At 31.5% G+C, this 19,850-nt stretch overlaps 2 protein-coding genes across 5 annotated transcripts in view; one reads left to right on the top strand and one right to left on the bottom strand.

Moving 5' to 3' along the window:
• Positions 1–16,301, bottom strand: part of LOC123706846 (TLD domain-containing protein 2) — an 81,254-nt gene extending 64,953 nt beyond the window's left edge. For 2 of the 4 annotated variants that reach the window (XM_045656361.1, XM_045656364.1), the window contains exons 1-2: positions 15,955–16,301; positions 8,963–9,148 (exon numbers count right to left, since the gene is read on the bottom strand). In XM_045656361.1, coding sequence (XP_045512317.1) covers positions 8,963–9,099 — 137 coding nt within the window. In that variant the 5' untranslated portion in view covers positions 9,100–9,148; positions 15,955–16,301. Of the gene's footprint in view, positions 1–8,962; positions 9,149–14,422; positions 14,602–15,954 lie in introns of all 4 variants that reach the window. The other 2 variants (XM_045656362.1, XM_045656370.1) reach the window with 2 other exon arrangements.
• A 409-nt stretch (positions 16,302–16,710) lies between these two features.
• On the top strand, positions 16,711–19,681 carry LOC123707391 (ankyrin repeat domain-containing protein 13C). The gene has a single exon (XM_045657403.1). The coding sequence runs from the start codon at positions 16,979–16,981 to the stop codon at positions 18,308–18,310; it is 1,332 nt and encodes a 443-aa protein (XP_045513359.1). The 5' UTR covers positions 16,711–16,978; the 3' UTR covers positions 18,311–19,681.
• Positions 19,682–19,850: the final 169 nt, after the last annotated feature.

Below are 19,850 nucleotides of genomic sequence, written 5' to 3'. Positions count from 1 at the left end.
TTATATTGATCATATTTCAGGGATATAATAATAATGAATATTTTAAAGATTTTAATTGACTTTTGTGTAAAAGCGACCAAAGTTATATATAAACTGTATCTTATCGATGTTTACCTGCTACCTGTGATAACAAACATCGTTTACGAGAAATTTATCTCATATACCGAAATATACGGTGTTATATAAAATTGCTTGGAAATGATGAGGCAAGATATCTTCTTAAAACACGATATCACTATCGGTGATTTCAGTGCAAAAGTCGGACAACTATAAACAGATGACAGTGATTATTTAGATCTGGAAACATTTGGCTACGCAAATAGAAATGATAGAGTAGAGAAAATTATTAAATACGCATTTATACACAACTGACAATTATGAACTCCTTTTCAAAAAGTACGAATAATCCAAAAAAGAGACCTAGGTTTCCCCATTGAGGTAATATAAAGAACGAAATTGATTTTATTCTGTCAAATCAACCGACGAGGATGATAAACGTAGAAGTACAACATAGATACAGATTTGATGACTGCTTAGTTAGAGCCACGTATACCCTTGAACAAGGGAAAAAGGGTCGATTATCCTTCAAAACGCAAGCCATTAAGGATAGACGAGAACCTATTGCCGTACTTAAAACCCCTTGAGAACGACAAACATCAATTGGAAACACAAGTAGAAGATATTCAAACTTTTCACAACAAATTATCATCATTATCAACAAAAAAATCTAAAAATAAAGAACCAAAATCTATCAACAAAAAACCTACTAGAACACTCCTTAAAAGGTTAACTGAGCTCAGGAACAAAAAACTAAAGCAATAAAGGAAGAACCGAGCACAGTATTTAAAAGCAATAGATAAAGACTACAAAGGTTGTACATACCTGCAATAATTGAGGAACACATAAACACGTACAGAAGTACGAAAGAAGCTTACAAGAATTTGACCACACATAAAAAATTATCCAAAACCTACGATGTAATACTAAAGAAACAAAAATCATAAAATATATTTTTAATGCGCCACAGAGTATTACAGTAAACTATATCTAAAACCAACTTCTTGCATTTCATGTATAACAAGTGCTGCAATATCAAACTCTCAAAACTTGATCGATTAGCCACTAATGGAGGAAAAGTCTTCAAGTATGTCAGAAAACTTAGAATAGATAAAAGTCCGGGTCCTGACGAAGCTACTTCAATATACAACAAATAAAGGCACATTGTAACGTAAACATAAATTCATAAATTAACTTCAGCTAAACTGTACTGGCATTCATTAACTGTTAGGCGGTAAGAGGTTCACGGGGTCAGCTAGTTTAACATAAAATTACGCAGCCATATTAATAGTATAAGATCCGTTAAATAAAACTTTAATTCAACATTGCAAATTACATTTAATGTTGAATACTAACATTTCCTCAAATAAGGTATTTATATGTAATTCAAAACTCTAATTATAAGCATCTGTTCAAGGGTTCAAGACTGTTATCAGTCATTTTACTCGTGCAGCCGCCTATGGGCCCGTTTTACCTAGAAGGCGTTAAGCACGCTCCGTATTCAGTATAATAATACGTATGGGTTTCTATTTTGCTTGCCGAGGTTCTGAAGTGCGTCATTTAAGTTTTCCGAGACCAGAACTGCAAAACCAAATTCTTGTAATAATCGCTTAACGACAAAGTTATGTATAAACCTAGTCTGTAATACTTAAATTTGAATACTACATTTTCACAGCTATTTTCTGTTAGAGCTCGATTCACACTTGAGTTAAATCGAAGATCTTTTCGAAAGTAGGTTATGGCATTTGGGTGAGAGAAGTACCGTTTATTGATCAGCGGATTCGGTATTCGTTGGACAATAGCCTACCTGAAGCACGCAGGATCAAATGGAATGAACAGTAAATATTTGACGATTAAAAATAATCCACGAATCCATAACTCATTTTTTTAAGTTACGAAGGAGGTTTTTAAATTCAATTATTACGTAAGATTATCTTTATATATTGACAAGCAAAAGTTGGTATCCACAGGTAATAAGACTTCAGGTGAGGATGTAACAGAATATTTATCAAATGGTCAAACTTGTAACTTCGCAAAGCAAACAAGATCATCTGAGCTGTTCAAAACATTAAAAAACATTGCATTAAAATAGTTTTGCTTGTAGTTTGCTTGTTCGGCATTCGAGTATTCCCAGCATATTTGATTTTACTTCTTTAAATGTCAAGCATTCCTTATTTAGGTCGAGATATTCGAGTGGCCACTTTGAAAATCGTTTAATTTGTATAGCTACCGGTGGGATTTAGATGCTACAATTCCACTCACAATATTTTTTATACATTATTAAAGTAAAAAGGTTATTTTTCTTAAGAGACTTTATTTAATTAGACAAACTCTAGATTAGACTTCTTTTCGCATTCATAATTAAAATACCTATCAGCGTATCTATGTATTAAAACAGTATCATATTATAAAAATCTCAACTTGAAGTATCAGATTGCAAAATAAAATTCTATATGAAAATTTTGTTATAGTAGAAAATATTAAGATTGATTGCATTCGTATAAATGAGGGAATTTTTAAAAGTTACAGTTTAAACTCGTTTCTATAAAACTTATCAGAACTAAGGTCAGGCTAAAATCTACCTTATAATATATTAATATATATCCTACGTATGTATAAAGTCAGCTTAATTATTTACATTTAATTCATTTTCATTAAAAAAACATTACGTACCATAATTCATCCAGGAAACTCATTGTAAGCACAAACCGGTCAAATATTATGGTTCTTTAAATTTCGAACACAAAAATGTCATCATTTCAATAAGCATAGATATCGACTAATATTTATCTAGAGATATATTTTATCAAATAACAAAATTGAGACTGAAGATATCAAAATTCGCTAAGTGATAATATTTGACAAGTGACATTTTGAATAAATAAACGGAGAAATGCTTGAAGCACCAAAGAAAGTTCGATAGGATAATTTTGTCATAAATCATGACAATATACGTCAAAGTCAAAATAACTTTATTCACATAGGTAAACAAGTACACTTATGAAGCAAATCAAATTTATAAAAGGCTTTATTGATTAATTTACGTTTAACGAGAGCTTTAAATTGATTTAGTGATAATTCTCTATCGTGTTACTAGTTTCTATTAAAGCATTGGATTGTGGCATATGAAAATCTAAATCTAAGTGTCATTAACCTTTCAAAATGTATTAAAAGAAAAATTTTATATGATGACGAAGGGCCAATAGACGATAAAAGAGTAAGGTGGGAGCTATCTCTGTTTTCTATGAAAAAAAATACAGAGTCATGACAATTATGCGTTTTAAAAAAATACCATATGTTGAATTTATCCTGTGAGATTTTGCATATAGAGCCATTAGTCTACTTTCCTGTAGCAAATTTGCGTGGTTTTACACCTGTCGAAATCTAAATATATACCTCTATTCTATAATGGACAGTGATCACTCACATAAGTTTGACGTAAATGCAAAATATTCTGTTAGAATCGAGTGCAACGGATGTTCTCATACCTCGTTTAATATGAAGGACGGATGCGTCTGCCCAGCATCATCTCGAGAGGTGTCAAACTGGCGCCGGCACTAATCATTCAATTATGCACTTGTCAGTGTGCAGCGCAGTACCTAAATCCATGTACTTGAACCAGATACACAGATATGCAATACTGTTACTGCTTGCGATTTTACTTGCACGATATAGAATGGCTTATAATTTTAAGGTGTTTTTCAAATCACTACAGAAAACGATCAACATAATAGTATTACTACTATTAATAGTATTAAAAATAACAAGAGAAAAACTGTGAACTAATCTTGGAAACTATCAGAAACCGATAAGATAATCAAACTTTTATGAGCCCAATAAAGTAGAAACAATGACTGCTATTAAGATGCAAGTATTTGTGTATCTATGCCTGGTATACCGCTTACTTTATTAACAGTTCTAAGATCAGTTGATGGTTGGCGAGGTAAATTTTAATAGTTCTTTTGAGAGTCAGAAGTTAAATGCGCAATAACTTTAATAAAATTTCAATATACGAACTCATAGATATTTTTATCAAACAAATACATAATAGCGTAAGAATACATCGCGATAAGTTAGGCAATGATTTTCAAATTAATAGTCTCATCAAATTTCCTTTACAAGCTTGCATGTTGTTCCACCTTTAGGGATGAAATTGGATTCTCATGAAATATATCATAATTTCAAATCCCTGTCACGAATTATAAATATCTTATTATATATAAATCTCCTGTCACGATGTTTGTCCGCGATGGACTCTTAAACTACTCAACCGATTTTAAATTAAATTGGCACACCGTGAGCAGTCTGGTCCAACTTAAGAGATAGGATAGCTTAGATCTATAATTATATTCGCAATTTTATTTTATAGCAAATTATTCGTCCATAATTAATTGACAGTCACAATTATCTGTTAACTCCAAAAGATTCTAACAGATGTCGATACTTTTCGACTGGATTGAGTAAGTAATCAATAGATGGCACTGCTATGGTAAACCGACAAACGTGTCATATAAGCTACAACTCATTATCATGATTACCACGTGTTACTGAGGCTAAAGTATAAATTAAATTTATTTTGTAGCAAACGAAATATACCGTGAAATTAAATTATTTCTACTTTTTTTAATTTTTGGTGTTAGCATAGCCAACCACGTGTTACTTAAACCGAAGTGTAAATCAAATAGTGACGATAATACAGTGAAATTATTATTTCGTGTCACGGTATTAAGACTTACTAAAATCACATTAAGGAGAAACGAAGTTCGCGGGGGCTGCTAGTAAATATATAAAAAATAGAAGACATCATATAGTCTCAGGTGGTGGCTACTGATCGGTTTAAACGCAAACAGTCGTACAAAGCTACCGATCAAAACATAATTATCTTATCCGGCGCTTTACTAATAAAACAATGAGAAGGTTATAAGCGGTAAACAAGAAAAGGGAGGCTCGACTTCTTTATCACCTGTCCTCCTTATCAATGTCTCATCCTGCAATGAGAACTCGGTGTACTGTATGTCCAAATTAAATTTTAACTCATTTAAATTTCACTGTAGTGCATCAGGTATGTTTGCGGATGCACACGTGGATAACTTTTCATCAATCATCCGCAATCCGGCCTCACTGATGCCTATAATTACAAAAGATTTTGCAAATTTAACAATAAATACTATATATTCGGTCGTGAGCTGATCAGTTTAAACAAAGCATTGATAGTTGCCTATCTGGCACCTAAACAAAAAATACTAGTAGAATTAAAATTGTTAGTATAATATTTTTATTTTTTGTACCTATTATGTTTTCCATAATTGTCATAGATAGCTTGTAACATATACTGTAGAAATGCATTATATGTGATGTAGGGAACTTTAATAAATATTAAAGTTTCTACATGTGTCCCACATTGGTTAATACAAAAGCCAACGAAGATATCTAAATCGTGTATCGATCTTTCAAAATGGATACATAAACTACTCCACCATATATTTTTTCCATTCGCCATACTTTAAGAAACGATGACAAAAAATGGAAACAAACAATGTACTTTTTTGGAGCTGTGCGACCGTATAGGCCCTTAATACATTCAACATTACTATGACCTCCTGGCCTCTTGTAAAATAACAAGAAGCGGAAACGTAAAGCCACGGATTAACATCAACTACTTTAGAATTAATGTTGTAAAACAAAGTGTTGTTATTGGAAACAAAGTGTGTTCCTAAAACAAAGAATTGAAAATAAGAATTTAGATTATGTCAGTGAAAATTTGTAAACAGATAAGAGATGAAAATTTCCATGTCATTATAATTCGCACATTTCAGAGAAATGTCAAAGTATTTGTAAATGTAAACAATGTTATTTGTGAATGTAATGCTGAGGGCTTACAGTCGATCCATGACGTTAATGAGTAACTTGCTTATTTATTTTAGAATTCTACCTTCATTTTACTAATAATAAGGTTGATTGGAAAACATGTTAAGCTCAGGTTTCCTTCGAAATAATATTCCCGTAACTTTGTTTACCATGCTATTAATGAGGTTTAAGTTTTCATTTAGTGTTAGTTATTATTATATTATTTTTGTGGTTTGTTGTGTGGTTAGTTAAACTTTTTCCCTTGATAGCTTGCTTACGTTCTAATATAATTGATGTGTATGTCTGTAAAATTTGTGAGGTCATATTTTCCTGTATAATTTTATTACACATTGTTTTAGAACTTATATGTAAATAAATAAATACATATGCAAATGTGTAAAAATTCTAAGTAAACTGCGCTCAATTATAAGTTTCACTTAGATAGTAGTTTGTAACTTGGACGTTAAAAGAACTGAAAATTAAGGCCATACGATGCAGGCAGCTTCCTTTTTAATTTTTTATCACAACCTACGAAGTTACGCGAATATTGTCTATCTAATCAGTGTCATCACACATTGATATGTTAATATAGAAAGAGAAAATAGATACAAATAGTAAGCGTGAAATCGACTTGGACGAGGTATGTTGATGATAAAGAATAGCGCTTTGTGAGCGCAGGTCGCGCGTGACAGCGTGTTTACATGTTCAATATGATACGGCCTCGTGTACTCGACTTGGTCACGATTATCAACAATATTCAATAACTCCATAGGCTGAAAGAAAGGCTATTCACTGGGCTGTGTCATTTCTATTTCAGTAAGTTTGTCAAAACTGTGGTGCCGATTTTTTCAACTACGAGGGCCGTTGCCCACACTATTTAGGTTTAAGAAAGTCTCAAAACACATAGTTACAACACTCGTATATTTATTTAAATATCAAGTCATCGTGTCAAAAATTATATACCAACAATTTTCCCTTATATTGTAAAAAATATGAAATAATCTTTAACATTTTTCGTTTAGTGAACATCGAATTGTAACACGACAAATAAATATTATTAAAAACAAATCAATCCAATTGTAGTGCTATAACTAAAATATCTACATGTAAAGTTTCGTCACTCTCTGTCAAACAGTATTTAAGCTGTGATGAAACAAGAGTATTACATTATTAGTTACAAGATGTTGGAGGGTATCTAATTTCTTGATTAATTGTAATTTTTTATTATAGAATAATCGGTGTAGATATTGTAGTTCTATCGTATTAATAATAATAATTATGTGGCAAATAAATAAACGAATATTTCCCTAAAATACACACAGAAATATAATTAAGAAACTCATCAAAATGTATTTAAAAGTGTAGAAGATTACTGTCCAGAGTAATAAAAGGCCTACTTTATTTTACAACCGAGCCGTATCTCATTTGTGGTATAACAGATGGGACAAAAGAAACAATAGGAAAGACATACCTACTATGTTAATGCTGGGAGCCTAAACATTTTATATCGGTCAAGGCTGCATTACCTTATCTAAGAAAAGATATGATAACGAGTTTCTTAGAAAGTAAATTTGCTAATGGAAAACTGCAATATTCAGATGTTATGTCCTCCATTTTAACATAAAGATATTTATACAAAGAGAAATTTAGATTAAATTTCGGATTCGAATACATCTTATTGCAGTTAGACGTTGTATATGCCGGGGTTCATGAAACAGTACACTCTTTTTACATTTAATTATAACTAAACGGCTTCATTCTAAGAATGTCACGCAACGTAGTATAGGGTAGACAATTTTTTTTTAATTTTTTTTAATAAAGATCATTTGTCATCCAGACCAATTTTCTGACTATAATATATTCTTGCCGTTGAGGTCCCTGTAGAATGCGACCCGGAGCCTCTGTAACGCGGCTTTGTAGGAACTACTCGAGGTGGTTTTAGTGTTTCACCCAGTCTCTGAATAGCAGAGATTTTGGTGTGGGTCGAGTCCCACATACCCCTGCAACCTTTGAGGGCAGGGGATGCGCTAATGCATTTCCACCTCGTACATAAAAAAGCATACATATTCTTGCCTTAAGAGTTCTTTGTAACGCGTTTAAGAGGATGATAGCGAAGCTTCCTCATCTAAGATCGTACGTGTTATGTTTGCGCATAATTGAATCATTCAGTCATTGCTACGAAAATAAGAAACGACATTACAATGAAGCTTGTTTTCGAACTTTTAAAGGATAATAATAAAAGCATTTTCTTGTAATTGTCAGTCTTCAAACTTGATAACTAAGTTTGAATAATAATAATAATTTTTATATATTACGTCAGTGACATTAAACCTTTTTTTTTAAGATGGAGTCGACGTTATTGACGAGTATCTTTGGCTATCGAAAAATCGAGGCGAAGTCTAGGCGAGCCATAGAAGCGGTAGTGACTGATGACGAGATCAGGACAGCCATCACTAACATGCCTAATAAAACCTATTTTCTTATAGACGCTACTTCTAGTAAATACTCTTAATTTATATTCCATAAAATGAGTTCCTGTTTCAAGTAATACAACATAATGCGCCATATTATAATATTGATATTCAACTACAGCTAATACACTATTATTAAATTTTAAAACAGCCTTTATAGGCAGTGCGGGGTAAAGATAAGGAATGTTGCTAACTTAAACATTTGCACGCTTTCCTACTGCGTAGGCTACGAGTAAATTAGATGCTGAACTTTTACAGTTTTCATATATTTCTTTTATGAGCTTTGTTCGCCTACTGCGCATTAAGAATTCATATACTTATTTCGTTGTTTATCAATACTAGTTGCCTTAATGTCAGATAATACAGGATTAATTCATGACCCAATACGTTATAAAATGTGGTGTGTAAATAGTGTAATCCTTCTTTAAAATAGTAAAGATTCGTTCGACATTAGTATTGTTTATTTCGATATAATATAACTTAAGTATCTATGAGGTGCATTTATTCTACAAGAGCTGCATTTTTAAAGCAAAATCATGCAAACGTACGTGTAGCTCGAACTGGTCGCCTGGAATAGCATTACTTACTGCCAATGAAAGGGTCCAGTTATTCCATCCTTGAGTCTGTCCTTGAGGGATCGTTGGCGGGAAGGGCCGGGCCCTGGGGGGAGTGTGCCCGCGCCGGCTGGTATGGGAGGTGCAGGCGCACGCGCAGGAGACGACATCGTCACTTAGCAGCCACAGATTAACATCACACCAGCACTAAAACTCGCGCTGCAAACCAATTAAAGCAGTAAATAAACAAGCAAAGCGGTATAAAAAGCTCACAGAAGCGTAAATAAAAATTTAATTTATCTATAGGTTATATCAAAGAAATACAAATCGACACAGTGCAAATGATTATGGCGTATTAGAAGTTTGCCAACTTAAGTAACGTCCATAATAATTTTTAACACACCACTCAGGTGATCTGATTTAAATTGTCAAATAAATCAACTGTGGAAATAAACATTTCAATGAATACAACCAACAAATATTTATATACTAGTGTTCTCTTTATATATTTGACATAAGTGCATAATACTATAAACAGCTAATATAAAATATTTTACATTAAATTCTGTCGGGTTTACATATTATAAATGACCCTGAAAGAAGGCTTAGCAAAATATTAACATGCGCTAAAATTCTACTGATTAAAACAATATTATACGCCAAAAAATGCATTCTACATGACAATGCTTTTTGAAGAGTGCAAAAGCACTTTTTTACTGAATATTTTCCTTTACCACCTAGGTACACTACGTAGACACGACTGCAAATTCAACTTGAAACAAAATTCCAAATTTAAAGAATTATCTTTTTCTTCAAACCAAAATACAGTACACAATTTAAAACATAGGCACATAAGGCTGATCACCTACTTGCCTGTTTGGAAAAACAAATTAACACGAAACCGATAAAAGCCTACAAGGTTGTTGATTTTTTCTTGATTTATAACTCTTTGACACTTCACCTACATTGACATAACAATACCGTATATCCTAGATTTAATGACAACCTATTCATGAGTGTAAAAAGTCTTTGGGGTTTATTCATTTTTAACTAAATACTTATTTTTAAATAAAATCGTTACTTCGGTAACAGAAAATACACGCCTTACAATATTTATTAGCAATCTCTTTGAAACGAGTATTGCGAGTACTGCAGGCGTTTCGTAATTCATACTTGATTTTAAAATATATATATAGATAATAAATTCAAAAAGAATTACATTTAATCTCTTTTTTATTACCATTGCATTCTTTTGTAAAATGTAGTATCCAATACTGATGTAAAAATCGTTTTAAACGGAATTTTATATTTCTTGTATGAAATTGGCTTTATTCTAAGATAATCCCTGTTCTATAGGTCTGTTAAGAGCTATAAAACGCTAGTAAGGAAATAATAATCAAAAACACAGGCATCGGATAACGTAATAACTTCCTCAAGACGTGGGGTGAATAAAGCAGGAACGCGTGAAAATTAATTATGCATTTGTGTCTCGTGGCTGGTTGCCGAGAATATTATTCAAAATGAATATTTACAGTGGAATCAGTAACACATAATTGTCAAAGGATACCAAATTCATAATATAAACGCCAAACTTTAGTCACACACATACAGTAATCCCTCTATAACACGGTAGATTGGGTTCCCGTTATTGGAAACGCGTTGTAAGAGTATTCTCTAGTAGCGGGCTTTTATGACCCCATATAACGCGTTCTGTACAAATGATTCACATTTATATTTTCGCGTTAAAAGGGATTTAAATCGAATATTAAGAATTATGTTATGAACAAAATATATGCGTACAAATCATTATAAATATCATAGTACAAAAATATAACATGTGCAATCCCCGCGTTATATGGGGGAATACTTGTGTTATATGAGGGACTGAAATCGCGTACTATGAAAATGCGTTATAAGAGTACCGTACTCTAAATTCTAGAAGATAGTACAGCAAATATTCTACATTTGTAGACTACTGTTATCTAGAAAATTTTATTGTAACGAATATAATTAATATTTGGTAGTAGGTTTCTATGCATGAAAAACAAGTAATGTATGTAAAAAAGCTATTAGTGGCCGCAAAAGAGCTGTAAAGTATTACTTCTTATCACTGTCGTGCTACTTTGAAAATAAATTAACGTGATAAAACGTAGGGTAAGATTCAGAACCGAGACTTAATGCGAACTATGTTTTTGAGATATGGAAGTTACTAGTCTTCACTTTACTTTAAATCATTACAAATTATGCCATTAAGAAAACATTAAAAAGTTAACCAATTAAATCGGAAGCTAAATACGCAATATGTTTTCTTTATTTTAGTATTTACTACGCAGTTCTTAAATTTGATTAGAAATGAATTTGTATACAAAACAAATCAATCTATATGTAGTTACAATACTATGGATTCCTAATACGTATGTCAGATTCCATAGAATTAAATATTGAATCATTCATTCAAAAAATATTAGTTAAATATGGTCTTAAGTGAATATTAAAGTTATACAAAAGAAGCCGACAGCCAAGCAAGCGCTTTTCCATTTAAAATTACAAGTGCACTAAGTCCCGTCCTAAATCGTAAATTGCAATCCTTACCACGCCACTACTGATACCATCTATCACAATTTTAACTAGGCAATGTTAGTTCAAATATTGTAGTAACACGATACTAAGCTTTGATAGAATTTAAAAGTTCTTGCAATCTACGTGTAGTAAATTAAACATTGAGCCGTTTTTATTAAGCCGTTCTATTGTAGTATTATATATAGCTGACCCGGCAAACGTCGTTATGCCATGTATATACTATATTATTTATAGGAAACATTTTTTTAGTTCAACAAAAATAACTATCTCCTATAATAAAAATAAGGGTTGATCGTAGAGGGGTGACAATTAAGGGTTGTATGTATTTTTGTAAGTTGTAAAAAATAAAAACAAAAGGTTTTGTCTAAAAAACAAAATAATAAAATTTGGGGTGGTTATGCGTTTGAAAGATAGATAGTAGCCGATTCTCAGACTTACTGAATATGCATTAAAAATTTCATAACAATCGATCATGCCGTTTAGGCGGAGTATGGGAACACACATTGTGACACGAGCATTTTATATATATAAATTACGTATTATTACAACAAAGCTATATTTATCTGGTGTTTTTGATTATGTAGAAGTAATTTATTTCCCTTGTAATCTAAATGCAAATAATTCTAGATGCCAAGTCGATAAGTCAGATTTATATAACGATACCTATGTATGACCTAAGATGTATCAGCTATCAGCGTGTTGCGGTAAGCCATGAACGCTACGGTCACAGAGTTTCTTATTAATTGTATTTCTATATTTCTTCTAATATTTCATAAGAAATTATATAATTGAAGATCAAATTTTTCATGCATTCCATCAACTCGATGCAGATTCCGAAATACGACTCTACCAAAAATACTTACAAACCACCAAAGTTTAATGATATGACAAGTCTATCACAAAACTGGCAAGTGCTATTTAAACTAAAGAATAATTACTCTATAAGAGCTAGCAAATGAAAACTATTCAAAGACGCTTTCCATATTGCGCAACCTCCGACTATATTGTCTGCCAACGTTGCAACTCGCGTGCAACATTCTTGAATGCCCTCCCTCGAACTATTGTATAGTTCAAACATGAAGTCGCCAGGTCAGAAAGGTCATGAGGTGGCACAGTAATTTATCCGTACTCGGAATTAAGTGTAGAACATATGCCAAATCACGAACCTCACCACTTTTGGTTATAACAAATTTAGTAACAAAGTGCTCGTAAAAAGTATTATTGTGGAATATGTATTATTTGAAAACTTTTATTTGAAATTAGCGATTTAAATTTTAAACTCGATATACTAAGTGACATGAAGAGTTATTTTTTCAAATGGATTTAGTTGCATTTAAAACTGAAGTGAAAACACTGAAGGCAGAGCGACAGGGAGAGGCGAGCAGTTATCGATCGGCCCTAACCTCCGCCTGGGGGTAGTCACCCCTCCCGCACCCCCCAGCCTTACGTAAGCCCAGCTGATCGCACCCACCCTGTAACCTTGGCAACGAGCTCAGTGCCCGCGCTTCACAACCTAAAAAATATCAACAAACAATAGCCCCCAATTTTGCAAATGCTAGTAGACTTGTGACTAAAGCATCTGATTGCTCAAAGATGAGTTACAGCTCATTCAGCTGCTCAGCTGCATTTACCTTCTAAATATTATTCTTAATAGATATAATAATACGAACTATTGATTATTTTTTAAATAAAAAATTGGTTTAAGAAAACCGTTTATATAACAACCAAAAGCACACACTAGACTTCTGGGTTAATTTTCTTATCGTAAGATAGATAACATTACATACACTTCAAAAAGGCATCATTCATTAAAAAAAAAATTGTAATGACTTTTTTTATATAACATATGTGGATTTAAATGACAATACAGAAAACTGCAGAAAAGTACAGCACATTATGATATAACCTAGATGTGTCCTTTGGGTATTTCACCAAACTCTGGAATACGAAGTAATTCTCAAATGGATTATATTGATAACATTACGTGATACCATTGAAACCAAAGGTATAGGGGATATTGTGGGCCCCTGAGACCAATACCCCAGAGCCATATAGCAATCTTTGCTTGGAATTATAAAGCAGTTCCTTTATATGGTAGATCTATCAATGAATTCACACATAAAATAGCCACAAAAAAACACAAATTATTTATAGATTATTAAAAAAAATCGCTTAGCTAAACTATGTTCATGAAATTTTCAAAGAATTTATTGATTAATGCCTGGATATTGACATAACATAGAAAATAATACTTGACCATCACTGTTAAAGAGATGTTGCCTTGCGAGCAAATCTAAATGCAATAAAGTGCCTATTTTACAATACAACTCACTGAACGGAAGAGCTATCAATATAAGCTCGTTAGAACTGTATACTCCGGGGTCTGAGCCTACATCAAACGACATGTTAATTTCCTGTGAACGGGAACTAACATTCATTCTACAAATACGTTGTTATCTACGTACAATTTTATTACTTCAGATTTTATTGGATAACCGCACCTACCCTAACCGTTTATCATATCTAGAGACCAACAAAGCATTAATAGTTTGTTTTACCCGTAAATGGAATTACATAATATACAGAAATATACACTTCAAACGTTTAAGTTAATAAAACATATTTGATTTTAAAATAAAGCCTATAGACACAAATCAATCAAATTATTAAAAGCTCTTTTAGAAACGATTTTTTTTGAGTCAACTAAATAACAAAGTATTTATACTAAAATTTCACTAAATATAATATCCACATTTTAATTAATTCATTTATCTACTACGTGATAGATGAAACACAAATGATTCTACCGATACACTTATTCTACCAGAAATGAAATGACAATATCTTGATCATGTTTAATGATTAATGGCGTGCAGAAGCATCTAATGTGGTCCATGCATATTTGCAACGAACCGAATAACATTTGAAAGCGTTGATTTACAGCATGTCACACACGGCAACTTCACTGGCTGGAAGCGTGCAACTGTTCTAGACCGCGCGGAGCGAATGGGCCGCGCATGGCGACGGCGCCCAACGCACCTCACTCACCCTTTTTTCTATCACCCTCTCAATCACTGCTATGGACATCTTACCTATGTCAAATGTATGGAAATCTAATCAAACAGAGATGTGGTTTAAAAAAAGTAAGATGATTTTTTTACTTATACTGGAAAAGGCCTCATTCAATCTTTAACTATACTTTTGTTTTTATAATTGGCAATATTATTCTGAAATATAATCAATGTCGTAAATTGATTATATTTTAAATATTCATTTTGCTTTAACAAATCTTTTTAAGATAATATATGAACAATGGTTTCAGATTATGTACAAAGAACAAAACAAAACAAGAATCTTCATGCCTCAACAAATTCTTAGAACAAGTAGTGATTTTTTTCCTTTTATAAGATGCCTTTTATCAGAAGTAGTATGTTATGTGTTTTATTATTAGGATATATTAAATTATCTCAGTCCAAATATATATATTAGTTAGTTAGTATATATATAGTTATTTTTTTTATAAATAATATTAAATGTTAACAAGTAATATAAAAATACCTTATCATTTAATGTTATTATTGTAAACATGAGATTGTTTATAGTTGTTATCAATAAAATTAATGACATGTAGATATTACTTTCTAAGTTGTAGAACTAAAGTATTTAAACTAAAATAATTCATAAATGGGTTTTATATCAATTTTACTTTAACTCTAGTTATTGATATACTAAAGAAATTATTTAGCTATAAGCTTTTTGTAACAAAATTATACATTGACAAGGTCAATTGACACAATTTTTATAATTAAATAAACTTAATCTAAATAAGATTTTGACAATACCCACAATGGTCTTATAAGAAATAATAGAGAAATATTTAAATTATTTTCAAATCTCAGATATAAAATGAATTGTATTTTATATTTTTAAAAATATTAATAAATCTTCAAACATTAACATGAAGTTATAATTAAAACAAATCATGTATTACATCACATCATGTACAATTTTGTCAGGGCTTTTGAAATTAATAATAATCAATAAAACCAACTACATCAATCACAGTTCACTTACCTTTCAAATATGCTACAATCTAAAATTTAGAATTATGTAAATAACTATAAGTTTTAAAAATAATACATAGCTTTAATCCATTCAAAAAGTGTATTTCTTAATGTGTAAAGGCTATTTTAACAAAAGACAATACTATATGCTACAATCATCAAATATTTTAATGTTATTTGTTGATGCATTTCAATTAAATTGTGCATTAGCTATTCTTATTATTTTTATAGGGTTTTAATAAAGAGTAACTTAAATTAAATATACTTACAAGTATAATGGTTTAACGATGTCAGCTATAAAACTCAATATGTTCAGTGGCAAGACACAACCCTCACTACAACGAAGAAGTTTATTGATGAAAATATGGATTAGGTACTTACATTTCGGCGTTCAAATCTGATCTTGATATTCTTAATTCTAACTCACATAGTCACTTTTAAATATAAAGTTTATACAAGCTTAATTACAGGAAAACATTCACTTTATTACCACTCAACCGGCAAAAAAATTCCTTTACGTTTTATTTCGACACTAAGCGACAACACAAAATATGTCTTGTTCACAGATGTTTTAATATCAGTCGTAATAAAAATCCTTAAAAATTAACTGCGTCAATATTATAATCGTTAGAGAAAATGCAAAATTCAAGGTAAGGTTAAGGAAAACTCGTTTTGAGAAAAATATCTTAAATTATAGTTACTAGACCAACAATCAAGTAACAATAAAATTGAAACTAGCGGACAATACAACGCAAATCAAGTTTTACGTTCGAGTTTCAACAACTTTAAAGTCAATTGTCATTGTCATTTTTATATCACTATCTAATATATATATATCTAAAGATTTTTATAGCAGATAAAGATTGTCCTATTCTGTCAATCCTGAGATAATTGTTAAACTTGAGACCATTTAGCAACCTAGAACAAGAAGTAAAGCATAACATTTATGATTGATGCTCCGCTCCTATTGCAGTAGCGTGACGTTGTATAGCCTTTCTTGATAAATTGACTATCTATTGCAATTACAAAAAGATAATGTATATTATAAATATGTACATAATAGCTAGTTTCACATTAGACATTGGCAACATTTAAAATATATCAAGATTTCAGTTTATTCAAATATTCAGTGTGATCTGTGCATAAAAGTTCTGTGATAACTATTAAACATTAACAAAAAAAAATGACGTGGAATAAAAATCAATTTTACTCTCTAAATAAATAAAATTGCTTTATAATTTATAATGATGTTTAAAATATGTTAAACTTGCCGTTCTGTTTAAAGTATTTTAGAACTGAAACTGTGTATGAAAAAAAAATTCGAAGAAATCTAATCTTATCTTTACATTTACATATTACTACGATTGATAACTGTCTAGTAATGAAGTAAAGCAAATAACATACAATGTCTGAAACCAATTGCAAAGATAAAGAAGACACCTTTCCTCTCCATGAATGTGTTTTCGGAGGTGATGTTCGAAAACTGTCTTCATTACTACGAACTAACGATGTCACCAAAAAGGACAAGCATGGAAATACAGCTCTGCACTTAGCGGTAATGCTAGGGCGAAAGGATTGCGTGCAACTGCTTCTGGCTCATGGGGCACCTGTTAAGGTTAAAAACCTGGCTGGGTGGTCACCACTTGCTGAAGCAATTAGCTATGGTGATCGCCAATCAATTTCGTCACTTGTACGTAAACTTAAACAGCAAGCTCGAGAGCAAATGGAGTTGAGAAGACCTGATCTTATTAGGGCATTAGAACAGATACAAGATTTTTACATGGAACTTAAATGGGATTTTCATTCTTGGGTTCCATTGGTTTCCAGAATTTTACCGTCAGATATTTGTAAAATCTATAAATCTGGATCTAGAATCAGATTAGATACTACATTAGTTGATTTCACGGATATGAAGTGGGAACGGGGAGATCTGTCCTTTATATTTCAAGGAGACAGACCAACAAGTGAGTCCCTAACTGTGTTAGACAACAAAGCCAAGGTTTATCAGAAGGTACGCTATGAGGAGACAGAAAATGAAATTGAAGATGAAGTTGACATTTTGATGTCCAGTGATATTTTAGCAGCGCAAATGTCTACCAAAGGTATCTTATTTTCTAGAGCTCAGTCAGGCTGGATATTTAGAGAAGACAGAAAAGAAACTGTGGCAGGGATATATAAAAGTGATGTATATACAATAACAGGCCTAGTTCTAGAATCCAGGAAAAGAAGAGAACACTTATCAACAGATGACTTACAAAAGAATAAAGCAATAATAGAGAGTTGGACTAGAGGTAACACCCAGAATTTAGATACTAATGGAGAGCCAGTCCGTCGAGCCTCCCTAAACCCTCCTCCTGAAACTGGTGTGGATTGGAATGTATACATATCATCACCTCCAGGTGAATACCCCAGTCTAGGAAGGGAACTTGTGTATAAAGAATCTTCACGTAATTTCCGCGCCACTCTTGCCATGAGTGATGACTTTCCACTCAGTGTTGACATGCTACTTAATGTTTTAGAGGTTATAGCACCTTTTAAACACTTTGCTAAATTAAGGCAGTTTATTGCTATGAAGTTACCAAAAGGATTTCCTGTAAAGATTGATATACCAATCTTGCCTACAGTTACAGCCAAGATAACGTTCCAAAGCTTTGAGTTTCGTGATAATAATCCTCCCCATTTATTTGTAGTTCCAGAAGACTTTGTAGAAGATCCTTTACGTTTTCCTGATTTATGACATTTTGATATTCTAGCACTGTTTGAAGTAAGTGAGTACCGAAGATTGTGTAGTGAAATGAAATGTCAACAAACAAGTTTTAGTGAGATATGTGGCAGGCCTGTACATGGACTAGTTTCAATTGAATTCCCTATGCTTTTTGGCTTGGGTAGCTCTTATTCAAGTCATTATGTTCTTTATGTTGAGTAGGAATACAATGCAATTGTGAAAGTCCAGTTAGTGTTAGGATTAAATTAATAGTATGTTATAAAATAAAAACTGTCATTGTGTTCACTCTTATCCAAAGTTGAAAAATAAAATATTTCCTTGACATCCTTGATTAAAAATTTTGATGCAATAATAGTGTTATGAATTTTATATAAAAGCAATGAATTTTAGATCTAGAGAAATTAACTTGAGTTTTTATAGCAATGACAGACTTTTGCTAACAAAGGTAACTAAAGCAGTATTCAATTTTAGATTTTAATTAACACTATCCTGAAACTAGGTTGGAGAAAAATATAAACATGTGTCGAATTTGTAACTAATGTACAAATTACATAAAAAATGATGATTAAGTATTTATACAATGTTTGTTTAATCTATGTTTGTTACACTGTTCTAGATTTATATAAATAATTTACGTGTTTAGTGAATTTTATGGTCTACAAAGTAATTGTGAATAATGACTTTACTACTTAAATAGGCCTGTATTTCTTATTAGAAATATTTGAATCAATTACGATGGTTCCTTAACTAGCAGTTGTCAATTTTTTTTTAATTTTAATTCTATTTAACATGACAATTTTCATAAACACCATATGAGCTCATCATTAAATAAGACATATCTGAATTCTTTACAATCCACATGAAAAAAAATATACACATATTAGTGATGCCTCATTCAATGCAATAAATTTAGTCAAGTTCACTACTGTATCACTGATTTGGTAGGCTTATCAAACACAAGCTGAAACTATTTTAAGACTGGTAAATTAATAATTAATTCAATCATTATAAACATGGCTATTGTATAAATATGCTCCTGTGCCTTCTAAATATAGTTGGGTAGGGACATCAGTTTGTATTTTAGTTATTTGATATCTTCAAAAATATACACTATTTATATATCTTTATTTCTGAAACATAAGTATAGTCAGTATAAAACATGTACTTATAAAATTATTTTGATCTATATTTTTGTTATTTTACCTGACTGTACCAGTAATTGTCCAAAGGTTTATAAATAGATATACATTTGAACAACAAAAAAAGCTGTTGACAATAATATTAAAAACCCACCTGATAAGTATTTTTTTTTTCTTGCCAACACACTTGGTAAAGCTATTATAAAAGACAAATTTTTAAGGGAATAAATGATTGTAGAAACGATTTGTATTTTTTTTTACTTAAACCTTTGCAAGTATATACACTGATATGTTTTGGTGAAATACTTCACTAAATATGGAACACAGTATCATAGCGGTCACTCCTATGAAACAAGCATTCTCAATAGGTATTTCTAAGTAGAACTTGTGAACTACTTATTAATGATAACCAG

Source organism: Pieris brassicae, chromosome 3 (genome assembly GCF_905147105.1).
Source record: "Pieris brassicae chromosome 3, ilPieBrab1.1, whole genome shotgun sequence".
NCBI classification, from domain to species: Eukaryota; Metazoa; Arthropoda; class Insecta; order Lepidoptera; family Pieridae; genus Pieris; species Pieris brassicae.
This window is presented reverse-complemented; position numbering and strand designations above follow the sequence as displayed.